Below are 23,633 nucleotides of genomic sequence, written 5' to 3'. Positions count from 1 at the left end.
TGGGGAAGGAGGTTAAAACTTACAGGCATGAGGGAGCAGATGTGGCTCAACCAGTTGGGTGCCTACCTCCCACATGGGAAGTCCCAGGTTCAGTTCCCGGTGCCTCCTAAAGAAGACAGGTAGACACAATGAGCAGGCAGTGGATGTGGCTCAAGTGGTTGGGCACCTCCTCTCACACGGGAGGTCCCACGTTCGGTTCTTAGTGCCTCCTCAAGAAGACAAGCAGACAATGAGTGAATGTAATGTGCAGACAACAACAGAGACAACAAGCAGACAAAGCAAGCAGACAACAGGGAGCCATCTCGGCGGGGGCGGGGGGGACTTGGCATGAAATGAGACTTTGGGTTTATATCTATTAACATAATTAATAGAAGATTGGCTAGTCATGTTTTATGAATGGAAAATATTCATATACTGTAAAGATTCTTCTGTGATCAGTCTGAGGAGCTTGGCCTATCTTCAGACAATCGTTAAACTATGTACTTTTCAAAGTTAACTTACGGATTTGTACTTTCAGTCATGAGAGTCATTTGCAAAAACATTCTTTACATAAATGCAAACATGACAGCATCATCTGGCTGTTGAATAAGCATTCAGGCATGAATAATGCAGAGCAGCCAGGGAGTCAGTGTCAGATTTTTAAAGTGTAATTTGTAGCTAGCTTTATGGTACCAGGAGTGAAATGATCTTGTAGCAAAAAACAGAATCACTAGTTAAACTCATTAGTTGCCAGCCCACATGGATGTTTCTGTATATACATTATGAGGAAGGTTGCACTTAACATAGAAGAGCTTAATTCTTTTAATGTTCTGTTACCCATTATCACTGTTTAATCTCAGTAAAACTTAAATGGCAGATGGTTTTGCCCCTAAGTAGTCTGTCATTTGTTATTATGTTGATGTGTGGTTTCTTGAATTTATAATATATGCTGTTGTACTTCACAAGTTCTCTACTCATCTTGAACACTTAAAGTATTCAGCAAATTTGGAATAAAGCTAGGTCATTAAATTCTGAATTTACTCATTTTTTAAAACATTCATCAAACTTTTATTGAGCACCTTCTATTTGCAATTCCCTAGCCTAGGTGCAGTGGAATTTGAAAAACATATTTTACTTTTAAGGAGCTTACAGTATGTTTGGTTACATACCTATGTACACAACCAAGTAAAATACAAGATAAAACATTGTACAAAACAAGGACTGTAAGAGAAATAGGAATAGGAGTGCATGAAAACAGGGTTGGGGTGGGGGACATGCCTTATGGAAAACTTGGCTAAAATAAAAGTATAAACAAAAGATGAAAATATAGAAATTAGAATGTGCATGGATGGAGGTTGTAACTTTAGGGATTTATTGGGTATCTAGTAGAATTCTAAACAGCTCTTTGTATTATCTTTTAAAATCTATTGCATACTATATATAAAAGATTATATGAATCATTATGACATGAAAATTACGACATATTTTTTGCTTCTACCCTATCCCAGCCCTCTGTCTACCCCTATAGATAATCACTATCTTAGGTAGGAGTCTATAAAAGTAGAACCATAAGACCTTAACAAATTTGAAAGAATTTATACCATATAGATCATAGTGGATTCAAACTGGAAATCAGCAACAGAAAGACAATGGGAAAATCTCTAAACATTTAGAAATTAAACAATGTACCTTTACATAATTCATGGGTCAAATGACGTTTCAAAGGAAATTAGAAAAAAAAATACTTAGAAGAAAATTAAATTACATCAAAATACTGGGATGGAGTCCTGAGAGGGAAATTAATAATCTTAAATGCTTACATTAGAAAACAGAAAAGGCCTCAAAATCAATCATCCTAAGTTTCTACATCAAGAAACGAAAGAAGATCAAAATAAATGCAAAACAAGCAAAAGGAAGGAATAAATGCCTCTGTCATTGTGTCTTTAAGATTTTAATATGTTGTGTTTCATTCTCATTCCATCCTAAATGTTAAAAGTTTCCATACTAATTTTTCTCTTTCACCCTTTAGTTTTTGAGTACAAATTTAGCATTGTTACATCTTTCAAGTCATCAGAAGTTTTTTTTTTACATTATATAGTTGACCCTTTCTATTGCTAATAATTCTTTTAGTACGAAAGCCTATTTTGTCAGAAATTAATACAGTTAAGCCATCTTTCTTCTAGCTAGTGCTTGTAAGGTATATATTTTTTCCTCCTTTTCTTTCTGTCTTTTCCTGCCCTTTTTCATTGTGACTTTTATAAATGGCATACAACTGGATAGTTTTTAAATCTTTGTCTTTTAATTGATCATATTAGTTCATTCACATTTAGAATTTCTTTTGAATTTGTTTATACTCTCTTTTATATTTCTATTGGTTCAAATTTCTTAATGCTTCCTGCCCCCTTTTTTGGATTAAAGAGTTGATTTATTTTTCCTTTTTTACATTTTTTTCCCTCTCTGTTTAAGTAAAATTTAAACATTTTATTTCTATTCTTTTAATAGTTATCCTTAAAATATCTCATGCATTTTCTTTTCCTTTGGGAGGCACCAGGAACCAAACCTGGGACTTCCCATGTGGGAGGTGGGCTCTTAACAGCTTGAGCCACATCTGCTCCCTGCTTGTTTTTTTTGTTCGTTGTCTGCTCTTTTTTTTTTTTTCTCAATGTCTGCTTGGTTTTTTCTTGTCTGCTCATTGTTTTTGCTTGATGTCTATTCGTTGTCTACTCATTGTTTGTCGTCTTTAGAAGGCACCAGGAACTGAACCTGGGACCTCGCATGTGGGAGGTGGGTGCTCAACTGCTTGAGCCACATCCACTTCCTGCTTGTTTTTTTTTCTTGTCTGTTCATTGCTTGCTTGTTGTTTTGCTCATTGTCTGCTAGTTTTTTCTCGCTGTCTGCTTATTTTTTTTCTCATCTGCTCATTGTTTTTACTCAATGTCTACTTATTGTCTGCTCTTTGTTTGTTTGTCTTCTTTAGGAGGCACTGGGAACCAAAGCTTGGACCTCCCATATGGGAGATATGTAGTGAACTGCCTGAACCACATCTACTCCTCTACTTCATGCATTTTTAACTTAAAGTCTTATTCCCCTTCCTGATATTGTAAGGACCTAAAACATTTTAACTTCTCCCACAATTTTTGTTCTCTTCTATGTTTTAGTTTTTCCCTTGAAAATTGCTCACATTATATTATTTTTTTATGCAAGCCATGTTTATATGGATCATCAAAAATGTATACCATTTATTTTTTCTTTTCTTTTCTTTTTTTCTTTCCTGAAAGTCTTAGATCATCTTCTTCTGAATTATTTCCTTTAGAAGTTCCTTTAGTTCAGGTCTTTTTTTTTTTTTTTTGGTAGAGGGCTCTCAGTTTTTTAATCTGTAAATGTATTTATTTCAGCCTCATTTTTTAAAGATAGTATATGCTGGCTACAAAATTTTTGAGTGACAGGTATTTTTCCTTTGACTTCAGTTGTTGGTATTTAGAAGTCTGCTTTCATTTTAATTGTTTTTTTCTTTATAGGTGATCATTTCCCCTGACTACTTTTCAGGCTTTCATTGTCTTTGATGTTCTGCATTTTGACTGTGATGTATTTAAACACACGTTTCTTGGGATACTTTGTATTTCCTGGTCTTTTCTTCCCTTTTTTCCCCCACTGAGGTACTGGGAATTAAACCTGGGACCTCTTACATGTGAAGCAGGCACTCAACCACTGAGCTACATCTGCTCCCCTGTTTTATTTTTTGAGAGGGAATGAAACAGCAGTTATTTGAGCTTGGGTAACTGCTTCTAATTTTTTTTTTTCCAGTAAGAAAAAATAATTTCCTTTTATTGAGATGAAATTCACCATTTTAACAGTTTTAAAGCTTATAGTTCACTGACTTCCAGCATTTTGCAATGTTATACAACCATCACCACTATCTAATTGTAGAACCGTTTCATAACCCCAAAAAGGAACCCTGTACCCATCAAGCAATCACAGCCCATTATCACTTTCTCCAGCCCTTCGCAACTACTAATCTACCTTCAATACCTATGGAATTGCCTATTCTGGGCAGTTCATTTAAATAGAAGCCTACAACATGTGGCCGTTTTTTCCTTTTTCAGATTTTTACTAATCCCGTCCCCCTTCCCCCACATTGTTTTTGTACTCGCTGTCTGCTGTCTGTGTCTATTTGCTGTGTGTTTTTCTGTGTCTGCTTGTCTTCTCTTTAGGCAGCACTGGAAACTGATCCTGGGACCTTCTAGAGTGGGAGAGAGGTGCTCAGTCTCTTGCGCCACCTCAGCTTCCCGGTCCCCTGCGTCTTTTATTGTCTCTCCTCTGTGTCTGTTTTTGTTGTGTCATCTTGTTGCAACAGCTCTCTGCACAGGCCAGCTCTCTGTGAGGGTCAGCCTGCCTTCACCAGGAAGCCCTGAGAATCAAGCCCTAGACCCTTCCTGTCTGGTAGACAGGAGCCCAATTGTTTGAGCCACATCCACTTCCCAACATGTGGCCTTTTATATTTAGTTTCTTTTATATAACATGTTTTCAAGGTTCCCTGTTGTAGCATATGTCAATAAATCATTCCTATTTATGACTGAATAATAGCCCTTTGTATGGATATATCATATTTTGTTTATCCAGTCATTAGTTGATGGGCATTTTGTTTGTTTCCACTTTTTTGACTATTGTGGAAAATACTGCTATAAACATTTGTATATAACTTTTTGTTTTCAGTTCTTTCTTCTGGGTATGTACTTTGGGTTGGAATTACTTTTCATGATGTATAATAATCCTTTTAATATGCTGCTTGATTCAATTTTCTGGCATAGTTTGAGGATTTTTGTATATGTACATGTTAGGGATAGTGGTCTATAGTTTTCCTTTCTTGTGCTGTCTTAGTTATTAGGGAAATAAGGGCTTACTAGAACAAGAAAGGAAGCATTCCCTCTATTTTTGGGGGGGCAGGGTTTGAGAAAGACTGATATTTTTAAAGTGTTTGACAGAGTCACCAGTGAAGCCATCTGATCCTTGCTATTTTTGTTATTGGAAGATTTTTGATTACTGATTCCAGCTCTGTTACAGGCCTATTCAGATTTTTTAATTCTTTCTGAGTTAATTTTGGCAGTTTGTTTATAGGAATATATCCATTTCATCTATGTTACCTAATTTGTTGGCATACAGTTATTCAATCTCTGCCTCTTAATTAGCCTTTAACCAATTTACATCTAATATAAATACTGATAAGGAAGAAGTTAGGTTGCCGTTTGCTGTTTGCTCTCTAGGTCATATCTTTTTTGCTCAGTTCCTCCATTGCTGCCTTCCTATTATACAAAATCTGTTCCTGTATGGATCTGTTCCCCACTCCTGTTACTATTACAAATTAAACCTTTTTACTTTGTGTATCTACTGACATTGATTTATTATTATTTTATTTAGCATTCTGTAACCAGAAGTACATTAATACTGACTTTTATATTTACATCTGTAACTAACTTTACTGGTATATTTTATTTCTTTGGATTCAAGTTACACTCTAGTGTCCTTTCACTTCAGGTTGAAGGACTTCCTGTAGCATTTCTTGGAGTGTAGGTGTACCAGCAACACATTCTCAATTTTTGTTGATATGGGAATATGCTAAGTTCTCCTTCATTTTTGAAGGATAGTCTTGCTGGATATAGTATTCTTGGTTGACATTTGTATTCTTTCAAAGTTTTGAATATGCCACTTCACTGCCTCCACAGTTTCTGATGAGAAATCAGCCGTTAATTTTATTTAGGATCCCTTGTGCGTAACAAGACACCTCTCTTGCCGTCTTCAGAATTTTATCTTTATCTTTGACTTTTGACAGTTTGTTTATAATAGTTCTCTTAGACTTTATCCTGCTTGAGGTTCGTTGAGATTCTTGGATATATAGATTCAAATCTTTCATCAAATTTGGGAAATTTTCAACCGTTATTTCTTCAGATAGTCTTTTGACCCTACCCCTCTCTTTTCTCCTTCTGGGACTCCTATTACATATATATATTGATCCTTTTGATGGTATCCCACAGGTTTCTTTGGCGCTGTTCAGTTTTCTTCATTATTTTTTTTTTTAAGATTTATTTATTTATTTAATTCCCCCCTCCCCCACCTCCCTCGGTTGTCTGTTCTCTGTGTCCATTTGCTGCGTCTTGTTTCTTTGTCTGCTTCTGTTGTCAGCGGCACGGGAAGTGTGGGCAGCGCCATTCCTGGGCAGGCTGCACTTTCTTTCACGCTGGGCGGCTCTCCTTATGGGCGCACTCCTTGTGTGTGTGGCTCCCCTACGTGGGGGACACCCCTGCGTGGCAGGGCACTCCTTGCGCGCATCAGCACTGCGCACGGGCCAGCTCCACACGGGCCAAGGAGGCCTGGGGTTTGAACCGCGGACCTCCCATGTGGTAGACGGACGCCCTAACCACTGGGCCAAGTCCGTTTCCCTCTTCATTATTTTTTGTTCTCAGATTGTGTAATCTCAGTGGATCTAAATTCAGGTTTGTTCATTTTTGTCATTGGTTCATATATATTGATCCTCTTTGGCACATTATATATATTTTTTTTGTTAGTGCTTTATTTAGCTCCACCAGTTCTACTTTGGTTGTTTTCAACATAGCTTTTAACTCTGTGGTGCATTGATTTAGCACTTCTCTGAGTTTGCCAAGGTTTCCTTTAGTTCTTTGATAATAATTACAATTACAGAGTAAGAGATATCATGTTCTGATTCTAATACTTGGGTTTTTTCAAGGAGAGTTTCCATTTTTTCCCTAATGTATATAGCTTGTAATTTCTTGCTTGCCTGTCTTGTAATTTTTTTTTTAAATTGGACCTTCTGAATATCACAGTTGTGTAAACTCTGGAATCAGATTCTTCTCACTCTTCAGTTTGTTGTTGCTGCCTGTTGTGGTAGCTGTAGTTTGTTTAGTGACTTTTCTGAACTAAAATTGTGAAGTCTGTATTCTTTTGTTTGTATGGCCACTGAAGTATCTGTTTGGTTAGCTTAGCAGTCAGCTAGTGATTTGACAATTTCCTTAAAAGACCTGGAACTAAAAATACAATGGCAACAACAATAAAAAACTTCCCAATCTGTAGCTCCCAGATTGTGGGCTTTATTTGTGTGTTTGAGCACTCCTTCAATAATAAGCTTGGTAGTTTACCACCTTGACTTAGCCTTCATTTGCTGACTGGGCAGAGCCTAATGGTCAGTCAAAGGTGAGGACTTACAGTCTTCTCAGGTCTTTTGTAAGCAAGCGCCCCATTCTGGGTATGCATATTGCCTTTTATTTACTTTTTTAAAATTTTTTATTATTTTTAAAAAATATTTAGATTAATAAGTGTTAAATAAATAATATAGGGGTTTCCCATATGCTCTGCTCCCCACACCATCCACATTTACCCCCCTTAACAACATCCTTCATTAGTGTGGTACATTCATTGCAACTGATGAACACATTTTGGAGCATTGCCACTAAGCATGGATTATAGTTTACATTGTAATTTACACTCTCTCCCACACAATTCTGTAGGTTATGGCAAGATATATAATGGCTTGTATCTGTTGTTGCAAAGTCATTCAGGACAATTGCCAAGTCCCAAAAATGCCCCCGTATTATACCTGTTTTCCCTCCCCCTGACCTTAGAACGTCCAGTGGCCACTGCCTCCACATCAATGATATAAGTTTTTCCATTGCTATAATCACAATATGTCTACAGTAGAATACCAGTAAGTCCATTCTAGTCCATAGTTCATTCCCCAATCCTGGGGATTCTGGGATGGTGTTGCCATCTCTAATTGAGAGGGGACTTAAGGCTCATACAGCCGATGGATGGGACTCCCTTGCTTGTGGCTGTAGGCTTTCTTGGTTCCTTGGTTGTCCATCATCACCTCCTTGTTAGTTGTCCTGGGTGAGTCCAGTCAACTGGAGAGTAGGTGTTGCAACTCTGTTGAGGTTCCAGGCATTTGGACATGGACAGTCCAAAGATTCAAGTCTCTTGGACATACACCTACCAACTCCAGCACCAACTACAGCTTCAAACAAAAAGGGCAGAAGAGCCATGTATAGGGAAACCACAACTGAGTCCAATTCTGTCACACTGGGGAGCACAAATCCCAAAGTAGGACCCACTGGCAAGGCACCAAACCAATGAGCTGTCTGCCCTGACCATAGTGCCTGGGTATTTCCAGAGCCCACAAGAGCCTGATATTTGGATTAGTGTCTAATTTGGCAGTCAATGAGATGCTGCTGAGATGTGCATAGCCCCTGGAATGACCTCCCTACTCACTTTGAAGTCTCTTAACTGTATAAACTCCTTTATCTTTACCTTTTCCCCCTTTTGGTCAAGGTTTTTTTCCAGTTGCATTGCTAGTTGGTGCTTGGTAGTAATTCCTTGGTGCCAGGGAGGCTCATCCCTGGGAATCATGTCCCACGCTGGGGAAAGTTATTGCATTTATATGCTGAGTTTGGCTTAGAGAGAGGCCACATTTGAACACAGAAGCTCTCAGGAGATAACAGGCACCTTATAATACTATGCTAAGTTTCAATTTCAAGAGTTCAGATTCATAAGCACAGTGATCAGTATAAAGGTCCCGTCAGTGGGCCATCCTCACTAGCCATTGCCAATGTACTTGGGGGATTCTTTTTTTTTTTTTTTTTTTTTTTTATTGACTTTGTAATAATATTACATTAAAAATATATATGTGAGGTCCCATTCAACCCCACCCCCCCACCCCCCCTCTCCCCCCCCAACAACACTCCTTCCCATCATCATGACACATCCATTGGATTTGGTAAGTACATCTTTGGGCACCTCTGCACCTCATAGACAATGGTCCACATCATGGCCCATACTCTCCTCCATTCCATCCAGTGGGCCCTGTGAGGATCCACGATGTCCGGTGATCACCCCCGAGGCGCCATCCAGGGCAGCTCCACGTCCCAAATACGCCCCCACCTCTCATCTCTTCCTGCCCTTCCCCATACCCATCGTCCACCATGTCCACTTTTCCCAATCCAATGCCACCTCTTCTATGTGGACATTGGATTGGTTGTGTCCATTGCACCTCTATGTCAAGAGGAGGCTCAGATTCCACATGGATGCTGGCTGCCATCCTCCCATTTTCAGTTGTAATCACTCTAGGCTCCATGGTGTGGTGATTGTCCTTCTTCAACTCCATCTTAGCTGAGTGTGGTAAGTCCAATAAATCAGATTGTAGGTGCTGGAGTCTGTTGAGGCTCAGGACCTGGCTATCACATTATCAGTCCAGAGATTCAAATCCCCTAACTATATCTTAAACCCCAACGTTAACTGCACCTCCAGCAGATTAGTATGAAAGTCTTATGAAGGGAGATCCCATCTGAGTCCAGATTCATCACACATAAACACCATTTCCAGAGAGGGGCCATCTGCCCTGGTAGTAAACCCCATCGGCCATGACCATAACTCTCATGGGTCTCTTTAGCCTTCATAGGAACCAATATCTGGGGGTTGTATCTGCTTTATCTGTCTCTCTGACTCTGCTCAGTTGTGCATGAGGGCAATCCTTCTGCCAGCCTCCAGACTCTTTTTTAGAAACTCGTAGCCATATAAACTCATTTCTCCTTTCCATTTCTACTTGGGGGATTCTTGCTGTTCCATCAGAGAATGTAGCAGAGCTCCCCAGGATGGAAATTGAATATTCTTTCAATTATTGTGTGACTCTCCACCCACTGTGACAATGCCCCCATGAACATTTGAAAACATTTATATGCCTTATATGTATGCCCAGGTGAATCTCCTCCCATATATCCCTTTCACTGACACCCCACATAAATGATCCTTCCCTGCCATAGTTGTCTCCCTTCTGTGATCCAAAACTTCTTCAAAAATGAAGCCAATAGCCAAATACAATTAATAAGAACATGAAATAGTGATGGTTTGAAAAATAGGAAATAGGCGGCGGACTTGGCCCAGTGGTTAGGACATCCGTCTACCACATGGGAGGTCCGCGCTTCAAACCCCAGGCCTCCTTGACCTGTGTGGAGCTGGCCCATGTGCAGTGCTGATGTACACAAGGAGTGCTGTGCCACGCAGGGGTGTCCCCCACCTAGTGGAGCCCCACGCGCAAGAAGTGCGTCCCACACACAAGGAGTGTGCCCTGTAAGAAGAGCCACCCAGCGCCAAAGAAAGCGCAGCCTGCCCAGGAATGGTGCCAAACACACGGAGAGCTGACACAACAAGATGACGCAACAAAAAGAAATACAGATTCCCATGCCACTGACAACAACAGAAGTGGACAAAGAAGACGACGCAGCAAATAGACACAGAGAACAGACAACTGGGGTGAGGAGGAAGGGGAGAGAAATAAATATTTAAATGAATCTAAAAAGAAAAAGAAAAACAGGAAATAAAATACAAAAAAATGTTTTAATTTTAAAATTGGGTAATAAAAAATAATAAAAATTATTAAAAAATTTTTTTGACATTTTGCCTTTCATCACTGTAAGATCTGTTTTCCTATATGTAGAGTAATGTTTTCTTCCATTTATTCCTCCAGTGTATTACTTTTTTTCATTTTGTCATCAAAGAGGTTTTAGGTCACAGCAAAGTTACTTACAGAATATAGGGGACTTCCATATATCCAACATCATTCCTCTTCCCCTATTAACATTTATGTGTGAATGGCACATTTGTTACAACTAATGTACAAATGTTGAAACATAGCTATCAACCATGGTCAGTGGATTACATTATGGTTCACATTTTGGACCGTATACTTTTATGAATTTTGGTGAAATTTAACATGACCTGTATCATACTACATTTTAGATCACAGTAAACAGTGGGGCGCTTTTAAAAGACCTTATTCTTCAAGCTTTTAAATCCCTAACCTTTCTTCCCAGACATTTTTAGTGTCCACTGTTTGCCTCAACTGTTATTCCTTGCCCCATGTGGCAGTGGCTAATATATTTGTCTTTAAATATTTTTGAATAATGCCTCTCAGGCAGTCCCCTCTATATTGCAAAAATTCCAAGTCATGTGAAATAAAGGCACCTCTTTGCATTAATCCTTCAAGGAGCCATAACATAGATCAAAACAGTCAAACAACCGTTTGAGAAGAAATTCTGCACTGCTTCATCCAGCACCTGATAGCCACACTGGGAATGCGGGTGCTGTCTTCAAGACTGCTGCTGAGTTCTTAAATGCCAATGAGTATGCTCATAGAAGTCCCTGGCCCGTTGTCAGTCATTGCTCCGTGTTTGGTGTGGGCCAGGCACCCAGGCCTCAGTTCAGATTCCATAGGGGAAGTTCCTCACTTCCCTAAGAGTGGATTCCCAAGGACCAGAGCTTTTGACCAGCCTTTAGCAGGCCCCTGAATAAGACTAGCCCTAAACAGAAACTCTCCTACCTCTTATGAGATCACTTATATCTTAAAGAGAATATCTTTTGCAGGTGTTAGTTTTCCTGTGGGAGGATGTAGTCCCCATAATCATCTAGTTCAGGGGTTCTTAACCTTTTTTTTTCTGCAGACCCCTTCTCAGAACGTAGTGGCAGATAGTTTTATGACACTCAATATTGGAGGTCAGAGAAAATAAAGATAATAAGTTAATTTTTTTCAATTCAAGCTCATGGACCCCCTGAAATCTTTCCATGGGCCCCTGGTTAAGAACTGCTGGTTAAGAACCCTTGATCTAATTAGATATAATGCAAAAGCCAATGTTGTTAAACATTTTTTAGATAGTTTATCACTGTACCAATAATTTTAAAACTAAAGTAATACTGAAGCTGAGAATAAATTAAGAAAGTTCACATATTAAAGGGTTAGTAGACAGGTACATAATGATATAAACTAGCCAGAATATCCCAGTCTTCTGAAAACACCTCCCAATAATTTGTTTCTTTTGAAGGGCTTCAGTGATTCCTCCAGTGTATAGTACCTGGAATGTCTTTCATAGCTTTATGTTATATTTCATCTAGGCCGCCACAGAAGAGGAGAATAGCCATGGCCAAGCAAATGGCATGCTCAATGCTCCAAGCCTTGGGTCACCAATTCGTGTTCGCTCAGAGATAACTCAACCCGACAGAGATGTTCCACTGGTGCGAAAGTTACGTTCCATCCACAGCTTTGAGCTGGAAAAACGTCTGACATTGGAGCCAAAGCCAGACACTGACAAGTTTCTTGAAACCTGGTATAAAATAGTTTTCTTTCTTTTAAAAACTACTAAGGTATGCAATTAACTTTTCATTATGGTAAAGTTTTTCAAATATGACATTTTTGCATTTTTCTAACTAGATTGAACTCTCCATTTCATAGATATTTTCAATTATCATCTAAATTCTTGATATGAATTATATTCTAATTACAAGACCAGTAGTACAAGTTCTATAGCTGGTAACTTCATAGCACTAGGTACAAGTTAAATGAACATTTTTGTAGTGCCTTTGTTTAGAAGGTGATCTTTTTTATTGTTATTGGAATGCAGAACATGCAATGTAGTGTTGGAGAGGGTATGGTAGAGAAAACGTAGAAGGAGAAGAGTATATGAAGTAAAGAGGGAAAAATCAGATAAATGAAGGAACAGGCAACTCAGTTTAATTATGAGTGCCTTCTATGAGCAAGGTGCTATAGGAAAAACAGATATGAGTATCTTTATCTTTCTTGCCCTCCAGACCATGCAGTTTACCTAGAGAGAAGGAAATGGTGGTGGAACTGTGAAGAGTTATATATAAATAACAACTGTTTGTAGTTTGTGGTTATGAGGTCCATTATCCCACCAAGAAACTTTAATAACAGAAGACAGAAATGAAAATTTAAGAGTTTGCAAAATGTTTTTGAATAATAGAAGACTTCAATAGCTATTAAAACTTGAGTAACTTTAGTAATAGTCACATCTGTTAATGGTACATTCCTGGTGGCTTCTTGGCAATGACATCTTAGGTTAGAAGGACCATGGATTTTACTAACATAGTAGTTACTGTGTCCCCACTTCTGCCCTAGTCTAATTTAGCTTTCACTTTTAACAGTCTCCTTCACATATATGTGCTCTTCCTCTTATGGAAGTCATTTAGTGTCACAGCTATGTGATGTAGGTATGTATCTCCATGTTGAGAGGATCAAAAGGATGGACTAGGGTTGGGGCAATGTTTTAAACATTTTGAGCTGTGGCTAAGATTGGGAATAAATGTAAGTTCAATAGGTATAGAAGCTTAGTTAGGTAAAGAATTAGCTTAATGAAAGAATGAAACTAAAGAAATAGTCTATACTGAGAACAGAGTTGACACCAAGTAATTAAAAAAAAAAGAAAGGAAGAAAGCTCAAGCAAAAATCTAGAATGAACAGGAAACAGTTGAAGGAATTGAGACTCCTAACATAAACTTTTAAGGAAAGGAAAAAGTGTATTTCTTTAACTGCTTCCCTGCATATGAGATCAGTTCACTGAAGCAAGTACTTTCAAAGACTGCTAGTCACACTGTTACCCCTTGGTTAGGTTGTTCCTCAGTTCCACAAAAAGAACAGAGAGATCAGTGTAAATGAATTGACGGGACAAAGGTGACGTGGATCACACAGGTCAACCCCAGTTAAATTTCTCTCCCGCCCTGGAAAGGGAAAGACATTTTCCTCCCATGGGCTCCATCTTCTAAAACAGGATTATGGTTCATGGTGAAAAGCATTATCAACCCTGTGAAACTTTCCTCTTTATCCATTTTTTTTCTTTTTCTTCTGTGTGTGAATATTACTTCCGTATAGAGCTTATAGGTAATGTAATAAAAATTTCTCTAGGACAATTGAGTAACTTCTCTCTATTTCCTTAAGCCTGGAGAAAATGCACAAAGATTCCAGTGCTGGAAAGGAATCTACTCTCCCTGCTCCACTTTACAAGCCTTGTGTTCCTGCTGTGTCCCGTACTGACCGCATCTGGCACTATGATGAAGAATACATTCCAGATGCTTCCAAGCCTGCCTCTGCCAACACCCCCGAGCAAGCAGATGGTGGTGGCAGCAATGGATTTATAGCCGTCAACCTGAGCTCCTGCAAGCAAGAGGTTGATTCTAAAGAGTGGGTGATTGTGGACAAAGAGCAGGACCTTCAGGATTTTAGGACAAATGAAGCTTTAGGGCATAAAACAACTGGAAGCCCTTCGGATGAAGAGCCCGAAGTGCTTCAAGTTCTGGAGGAATCACCTCACAATGAAAAGCTCAGATCCTTCGCAGAAAATGATCTGAAGAAGGAAACCTCAGGTGTGGTCTTAGTGCTTTCTGGAGAGTGCCCTGCCACTGTTCCTTCAGAACAATATACAGATAGGCTAGAACTCCAGGCTGGAGCTGCTAGTCAATTTATTGCAGCGACACCTACAAGTCCAATGGAGGCACAAGCGGAAGGACCCCTTACAGCGGTAAGAGATTTGTGTCATTATTCTCGGTAGGGGCCATCCTTTCCCATATTGAACAAAAGTATCATGTGGCCAGGAGAGGCAGGTCCTACTCCCTCCTTCCCTCTCCACACCCCTCTTCCCCCCCACCTTTCCTCTTTTCTCTCCTTTCCCTTCCCTTTCCCCTCTGCATCTTCCTGGATTCACTTTATTTTCTTTGACTCTATTATGCTTTCTACTATCTTTTGCTTAAGAATTTTTCCATCAGCAATTTGGTGTGCCTCCCTTCACAAAAGCTTTCTAAAGTTCCATTTCTCCTAGTATTATTTCCCTCCCCCATCAGTTCTACCCTTTTCTCAAAGATTGCTCTCATGGTTCTCTTACACTATCTGAAAAGTCGTATTCATATATTTGATAAGTTTGACTTTATTTTCAGATATCTTTAAAAATATTTTTCTTACTGAAGAACTCTTAAGGAAATATCAGCTGCATCACTTGTATGCTTATTTCTAAGGCACTGAACTCACCATTTTCAAGTGTGGCCCTGAAAGTTTGATCAGGGGATGAAAAATAATGTACTGTATTTACTTAGGTTTTTATCTGAGTCTTAAATTCAGAGTTTGCTTTTGCAAAGCAGATGTTAATCACTTCTGTAACTTGCCATAGGTATTTTAAATAAAGAGTACTTAACATTAATCTCTCCAGGTCACATCCAGATCTGACTATATGCTCTAACTTGGAGGATATGATGAACATTACCGTTATATCTGAATATTTTAACATAAGACATTCTAATGGGTTGAATTCTGATGAGGCTGAAATCATCTTAAGGTTTGACTAGGATTGGAGGATCCTCTTCCAAGGTCACTCATGTGGCTAGTTTGTATCTTTTTCACCAGGCTTGTTTCTTTTTTATGATAGTATCAAGAAAATGTGCTGTTACCTGTAAAAGAGCCAGAGCTATAAAAATAGGCAAAGCAAAAGTTTAAATATCTGTGTTAAAAATGTGGTTGGCATATTAACACAATGAGAAGTTCAAACACTCTTATAAATCTTTAGTTCGCTTAATTTAGTACAGTTTTGTTGTCCTTATTTAGGACTTCCCCTATCCATATATATGAGATCACTTAATTATCAAATAGCATGTATAAAATTTTTAGATAATGTACTTTGAAAAATCGTAAATTTGGTGGATTGAAAAAAATAATTAAGAGTTATTTTTGGAAATTAGACTCCGCCCCTCCAGCGTAAATGGTGATGAAACTGGCCCATGTGCAGTCATTTATAAGAAGATACTGAACAACAAGGATTTACAGGAAGTAAAATAATACCAAGCTTTGGCTTACAGAAGAACTATTAAATGTCAATGTTTTGATTAGCAAATAGACATAATTAAACTGGCATAAATGAACAAGTATAGAGGAGACTTAAAGAAAATTCAGCAACTTGGACTGGTTTCAAAAGCAGTCTCATTAATGGTCCAGATAGCAATTAACTGCAGGAAAGAATATATAACATGTGATGTTGGGTGAGCCCTTGTTGTAGAATTTGAGAGAGGTTCAATTATTTGCATATAGAAAAGCCAGGACTCAGGAATGATTTTGAGAAGGAAAAATGGTTTATTGACAGCTGGCTGGACTCAGGAGCTTTCTGTTTCAAACCCAAGCCCCGAACAAGAATTTTGAGTTCCTTTTATACAGAGGGAAAGGCCAAATGGTCTTTTTGTTTCAGTTCTCAATAGACTTGAATTAGCATATATCTTCCACATCCTAGGTAAGCTTTTAGCATGGACTTCATACATTCTTAATAAGCTTTTAGCACATTTGATTTGCATTTTCCCTGAATATTTAAAGTTTATAGAGTTTGCCATGCAAACTGTTTCCTGGGACTGGAGTTGTTGCCATGGTTACCAAGGGCAGGGCTGCAGCCTCTCACCATCCCACACCCACAAGTCAGGACAGACAGCTTAGGTTAAGGTTATCTCCGAAGAGACAAAGAGCCTCCCACCCATAGCCCACATCACCCTGTTGCTACGGAGAAGAATGAACTTGAGCATTGATGTTGCAGAAATCAAAGGATTATTCCTTACAGAATACTGAGGCAGATTGTATTAATACAACATAGTCTTTTGGTTCTGGTCCTTTAGAAAGCCAGTGCTTCATTTCAATAAACCTTTAACAGGATACTGAGACTGGGTAATATTACTTATATGTTGTCTATTGCGATGTAACAAATTACCCCAAATTTAGCAGCTTAAAACATCATTTACTATTTCACATAATTTTTGAGGGTTAGGAATGTGGGAGTACCTTAGCTGTTGGATGGGTCTCTCGTGAAGTTGGAGTCACTGTCAGCTGAGGTTGAAATTATCCTGAGGTTTAACTGGGACTGGAGGATCCTCTTCCAAGGTTATTGGTGGGCCTTGCTTCCTTACTGTCTGTTGGCTGGCCAGAGATCAGTTCCTTGCCATGTGGGCCTCCCCATACTTGATATGGCAGCTGGCTTTCCCACAGTGAATAAGGAGAGAGAGGGAAAGAGAGATGGGGAAAGAGAGAGCCCACCAAGACAGAAGCCACAGTATCTTTTATAACCTAATGACAGAAGTGACATACCATAACATCTGTATTCTGTTAGTCACATAGACCAACTCTAGTTCAACATACAGGGATGGGGTAGGTTGTACAAGGATGTGAATACCAAGAGGCAGGGGTCTTTGGGGGACATCTTAGAGTCTGCCTGCCATACCACTTCAATTTATATTTAATAGAATGCTTCCATATTTTATCCTATAAGCAATTCTTTGGAGCAAGCAGCGGAATATTATTTCTTTTTGCACTGAGGACCAAAAGCTTCAGGATCATGAAATGGACCATAAAGAGTCAGAAGGCTGGTGGACTAGACCCAGTGTTCTGTCCGTCATACTACGGAATTTTCCCTCATCCCAGGGGATTGTCAGCACACTGAAGGATTTTCCTAATTAACTCATATCTTAGAGATGGAAAGAGGAAGAGGGTGTAAAATAATACATATAAAGGAAGCAGGACCCAAACAAGGAGAATAGCAAAATTTTAAATAATCTGTCTCTTAACATCTTTTGAGAGGGTTCCTCTGTCTTTACAGGAATATCACTGCACAAAGGGGCATAGCCCCTATAAAATAAAATTCACATCAGTTGTTTGCATTGCCTTAATTATGTTCTTTTCATTCTTTTAGACCTGTTAAGTATCTGCCAAATTCCAAGCTTTGTGCTACTCTTTAGGGGTAAAAAGTCAGCACCAACCTGTTAGGTTGGCAATGCAGGCCTATACCTGAACAGTTACTTAAAACAGCATTAAATACTTGTAGTGAGGTCTGTATACACATTTGAGGGCAGAGATAAATCTGCCTAGGACTGGAAGAGTACAGTTTTGGAGATTTTTATTTTCTAAACTTTTTTTTTTTTAACCATTGTCAAGATAGATTACTTTCATAATTGGGGAATAAGGAAAAATTAATCATCTTTCTGAGAGCATGAGAGAAACTTCAAAAACAAGTGGGCTTTGAAATGTAACTTTGCTGGTGCTGGTGGTGGGAAGAAGAGGCAGGGTGGTCAAGCACAGAGAACAGCATGTGCAAAGGTACAGAAGCCTCAAACCTCAGACTTCTGGATGTTTGAATAAGTGATCCAGAAATACTAGGGCAAAGGAAAGAGACTGATGACAATGCTGTTGTAAAAGGTGAGGTTTTAATGGGCCTTGTCTGCCATGCAGGGATATATGGACTTGTGGGATCAGATTGATGCAGAAGAATAATATGCTTTTTGGTGGCAATGTGGAGGGAGAATGGGCTGGCAGCAGCCCATGAGGAGACTTTGGCAATAGTCTAGGCAAATATTATTTGAACCACTAAATCACATTTAAAAAATTTGAGTGACTTTTCAGAGATACAGTTTATTTGAAGTAGTAGCTCTATGTTGTTTTCACCAAGGAAGCATGTTTCACTGAATATTTGGAGCCACTTGTATAGACTGGAGTAACTCTACGAAAGCTCACAGATACTCAGAGCTTCCATAGAAATAGGAGTGATCCATGTAATGTATTAATAGATGTATGCTTTAATATGTGTAAATTGGTAAAGACTTTTTAAATGGAGTTCCAGCTGATTATTTGCAGGAGAGTTGAACGCATGTCTCTTGTCTGGAAAGTGGCCAAACATCCTCTGTCTGATCGTTGATTCCTCTTTTTGATCTGGAACATTTGGTCACTATAATTATAGAAAAGTTTTTTTTCAATGAGATTACATCTCTGAAGTTATAGTTGATAGTATGATTCAATCTATGAACAGTCAGAAAAGACCAGAAATTAGATGGACTGCTTCGGAAAGTAGAAAGAGCCCTTTTGTGAAATGTTCAAATATAACTGTCATGTGGGAGAGATTTTGTGGACCCAAACATCTAAGGGTTGATTAATTCATGTGTTTAACATTTATTGAGCATCTGTCATGTATCAGGTACTATGCTAGGCATCAAGAATAAAAAGTACAGTGATGGGGGGCGGGGGCGGTGGGGTTGAATGGGACCTCATATTTTTCATAATGTAATTAAAAAATAAATAAATAAATAATTTAAAAAAAAAAAAGTACAGTGAGTCGCCTCACTGGGTCTTGAGACTAGCAAAAGAACATAGTCATATATAGATAATTGAGTTATAGGTGCTATGATAGAAGTCTGTATAGGTTGTATAAGTTAGGGACAGTTGGGCAGATTCACCCCTAAAATGTCTTCCAACTTTGTGTGAAGGGGTTAGAAAACTGATTAAATCACATAGCTGGGTATGTAATTTGTGTTTATAGACCACCAAAGACATATTTCAGTTCATCTTTTCTGAGACTTCTGTTCTTCGGTTGCGAGTTATGGCCTGTGTATAGTTTGTAAACCAGAATTTTTATAGCTTTGCAGCCCCTTAAGTATACATTAAACTATTAATAATTGTTGGCTATCTTTGGGGAAGTGAAAAAGCAACTTTACTTTTCATTTGCTTAGATCTTGAGCCTTCAAGGTTTCAGTTTTAGCCACCTTTTCAGGAAAGACTGCTGCCCTAACCCTTTCCTCTACTCCACCCCTACCACCATACCCATCCACATGTCATATCACAATATAACAATATTCTCAGTATAAATATCTAAAGATATGCAGTAAGAGTAAGCAACAGGGTAAAATTAGGATAGAAGGACATTATCTTTTTTTTAAAGATTTTATTTGTATTTATTTCTCTCCCTTCCCCCACTCCCCCCATTGTCTGCTCTCTGTGTCCGTTTGCTATGTGTTCTACGTCTGCTTGTGTTATCAGATGGCACTGGGAAACTGCACCTCTTTTTAGTTGTGATATCTTGCTGCATCAGCTCTCTGTGCGTGCAGCGCCACTCCTGGGCAGGCTGCTCTTTTTTTTGTGCGGGGCGGCTCTCCTTGTGGGGCGCACTCCTTGCGCATGGGGCTCCCCTATGCAGGGATGCCCCAAGTGTCATGGCACTCCTTGCTTGTGGCAGCACTGCTCATGGGACAGCTCACCACACGGGTCAGGAGGCCCTGGGTATCAAACCCTGGACCCTCCATATGGTAGGCAGATGCTCTATCAGTTGAGCCACATCCACTTCCCAGAAGGACATTATTTTGTATCATGTATTGTATAGCCTCTTATTATCCAAATGTTACCACTGGTGGGTACTCTTTCTTTATAGAAATTTTTTTTTTCTTAATTTTCAACACTTGTATAAAGATATTTCAAAGAAGAATATTTTGGAATTTGAAAGTCCCAAAGAAATTTTAGTGTTTAAAATGTAGTATTTTAATAGGCCAGAAATATGTTTGCATAAATCAGTTATTCTTGGCTTTAGTAGGAACCACTAAATTATTCCACTGCCTATTTCTTTTCTAGATCATTTGTCTTTGTCAAAATTTTTTAAAAAGATACAGATATCTTGTAAACAATATATCTTTCATTTGGAAGGGAGACTATTTGCTATGAATCTTGGATTTCACAGTTTTTGTTTTCATAGTGTTTTAATTTCCTAGGCTGCTCAGAGCAATACCATGAAATGGGTTTGGCTTAAACAATGGGAATTTTTTTTAGCTTACAAGCGTACAGTTTTGAGGCCATGAAAATGTCCAAATCAAGGCACTATCAAGGTGATGATTTCTTCCCAAAGACTGGCTATCGGTGATCCTTGGCTTCTCTGCCACAAGGCAAGGCACATGGCGGCATCTGGTGATCTCTCCCTTATCTTCCATTTTCATTGTTTTCAGCTTCTTGCTTCCCTGTCTTTCTTTCTTGCCTCTGTTTCATCTGGTTTATTATGGCCTCCAATGAGGGATTAAAACCTGTCCTATAATGAAAGAGGTTGTTGATTTCGGAGGAGTGGGGTGAGGGGGGTGGGGGGTATGTGGTGACCTTTTATATTTTTTGAATGTAACATTTATAAAATAGAGAGAGAGAGAGAGAAAAAAAAAACTCGTCCTGAATGAGATGTCTCACCTTAAGTGAGGTAGCTTCATCAAAAGATCCTACTTAACATGGGCTTACACCCATAGGAATGGATTAGATTTAATAACATGTTTTTCTGGAGTACTTCAGCTTCAAACCACAACACACAGCATTATTTTCCTTGAATGACAGAAAGGTAAAAGAATAATTTGTAGGTTAAAATGCAAATAGTTGGTTTGTCTCTTGCTGTGGGGCCAGCTCTCAACATCGTATGAGGTTGATTTACCTAAAACTATAAAGTAATGAGACTCCTGTTAGCCAAAGGATTTAACAAATAAGAAAATATGAAATAAATTGAAAATACTGATGTTGTTTTCTAATTCTGATTATTAGTAGAATTATAATGATACAATTAGAGAACATAAGAAAGGAAATCATCGAACTCATGCCTTAATGAAATGTCTATGAGTTATAGAAATTGAAGATTAACTAGATCTATAAAGCTTACTGGCAGATTATTAATGTAGTCCATTTTTAGAGTACAACAAGTATGGAAGTTGCTTTTGTAGTTTAAGGTCAAGGAAGCTATTTTCACCTGACACTTAGAATGAATGTTCTCTTCTCTTCTGTTTTCTACTACGGATCCTAGGTTTTCATCTTTTATCTTATAGATAGTATTGCAATATGGGTTTCCTAGGCTGTGTACAGCTTTCAAAATCCTCACTTTTCCTGGCCATGCTTTTCTTCATTTTATGAATTTTTAAAAATAATAATATGCAATGAAAATATAGAACAGCTATGAAATGGAATTAGTAAAATTATTTTAGGAATATTTTATAAATTTATTGCTATGGAAATATATGGCAGTGATTTATGTGAAGTTTATCATAATCGTTCAGAATATTTTAAAGAAAACAAATCTTCCTGCCTGGTGGTTCATGTATCTTCTCTGTATACATAACTGTCACCCTTTTTTAAATACACATACATATGTGTACATTTATGTCCTGACTCTAAGGTGAATTAAGCTCAGAACTTCAGAAGTTAACCCTCATTTCAGTCTCACAAGTCCAGTGTAGTGTTACCTCTGTAAAGACGGCTGAGTTCACTTTGACTGATGTATTTGGAATTACCTGAAATTATGAAGTTTATTTTCAAGGTAGAGATTGTTGTCTCCCTTGTTATTTATCATTTATCATTCACACCTGCTTTTCTTATCACTGACACTCTTGGGTGTTGAAAAGTAAATTTTTAAAATTAAATTACTAAGACTTCCAGGAAGATGGCATCAGAGTATGGAGGTAGGTCTCAGTTCTCTCACAAAAACAATGGAGGAAGGGTAAGAAACTGTCCAAGGGAGCTGCTTTGGGGATCTGCAAACCAGGACAGTGCTTTACATCCTCCACGAGGGTGAGGAAGGGACAGAGAGATGAAGAAGCCAAAATGAAAACTGTGATTTGCTAACCCTCACAGATAAGACTGGCACCCAACCAACACCCTCAAGGTGAACAACCTGGATAAAACCCATGGCTCACTGCAGCCAAGTGAGAGGGAAGAGGAAAGGTATGGCAGAGGACAGAGAGTTGTTTTTCTTCCATTAATTTGGCCAGCAGAGCCCATATTGAATCTCAGCTCTGGCCAGACCAGAATCACAGGCAAGTAGAGGTTGAAAGAGTCACTTCCATGACAAGAGTTGCTGGCAATCACCATCTTCTGGCTGGGTGGAAAACTGCAAGGAAAAAAAATACTTAAGAGTTTCTCGTCCTAGCCTCTGCAGGGGAGCTGTGACCCATTAGTGAGTCCCTGACCCAATTTCGATAAGTTAAACTGGGCAATTCTAAAGACTTAGAAGAAGCTGAACCAAAAACCCTAAGAGCCATGAAACAAAACAACTAGGCAAGAGAGAGAAATTACCCAACAGAGTAAATTCACCAACATATTCCGATGCTTTTACCTCAACAAATATTTCAAGCTATGCTAAGAAACAGGAAGAGATGGTCCAGCCAAAGGAACAATCCAAAAAACCTGACAAGACACAGGATTTAAGATAACGACTAATCAGTGATAATCACACACATCTTCTAAGTCAATTCAAGGAGTTGAAGGAAAATATGACTGAAGAGATAAAGGATATTAAGAGGACACTGAGGGAAGCGGACTTGGCCCAGTGGTTAGTGCGTCCATCTACCACATGGGAGGTCCGCGGTTCAAACCCTGGGCCTCCTTGACCTGTGTGGAGCGGGCCCACGCGCAGTGCTGATGTGCGCAAGGAGTGCCATGCCACGCAGGGGTGTCCCCCACGTAGGGGAGCCCCATACTCAAGGAGTGCGCCCTTAAGGAGAGCCACCCAGCGCAAAAGAAAGTTCAGCCTGCCCAGGAATGGTGCCACATACATGGGGAGAGCTGACACAACAAGATGACACAACCAAAATAAACACAGATTCCTGTGCCACCGACAACAACAGAAGTGGACAAAGAAGATGATGCAGCAAATAGACACAGAGAACAGACAACCAGGGTGGGGGAGAGAAGGGAAAAGAAATAAATCTTTAAAAAAAAAGAGGACACTGAGTAAGCATAAAGAACAATTTGAAATATCTCATCCTACATGTAGGATCATGTGTTAAAAACTGCCTTTTGACCTTGAATAAAAGGGGGAAATGGAAAAGGCAAAAGAGTTTATATGGCCAAGAGTCTTCAAAAAAGAGTCAGGAGGTCATCAGAGGGATTGCTCTTACATACACCTCAGCAGGACCCCAGAGACAGCCAAAGTAGATACAACCCCAGGTACTTGTTCCCCTGAGGGCTACAGAGACCCACAGGTCCTATGGTCATGGCAGATGGCCCTATTTCGGAA

General features: G+C 39.0%; 1 protein-coding gene across 1 annotated transcript in view; it reads left to right on the top strand.

Annotated features, from left to right (window-relative positions):
- Window positions 1–23,633, top strand: part of TTBK2 (tau tubulin kinase 2) — a 298,458-nt gene that overhangs the window by 254,533 nt on the left and 20,292 nt on the right. The window contains 2 exon segments of the mRNA XM_004466708.3: window positions 11,926–12,137; window positions 13,763–14,342. Coding sequence (XP_004466765.2) covers window positions 11,926–12,137; window positions 13,763–14,342 — 792 coding nt within the window.

Source organism: Dasypus novemcinctus, chromosome 3 (genome assembly GCF_030445035.2).
Source record: "Dasypus novemcinctus isolate mDasNov1 chromosome 3, mDasNov1.1.hap2, whole genome shotgun sequence".
Taxonomy (NCBI): domain Eukaryota; kingdom Metazoa; phylum Chordata; class Mammalia; order Cingulata; family Dasypodidae; genus Dasypus; species Dasypus novemcinctus.
Note: the sequence above shows the minus strand (reverse complement) of the source record. Positions and strands in the feature narration are given on the sequence as shown.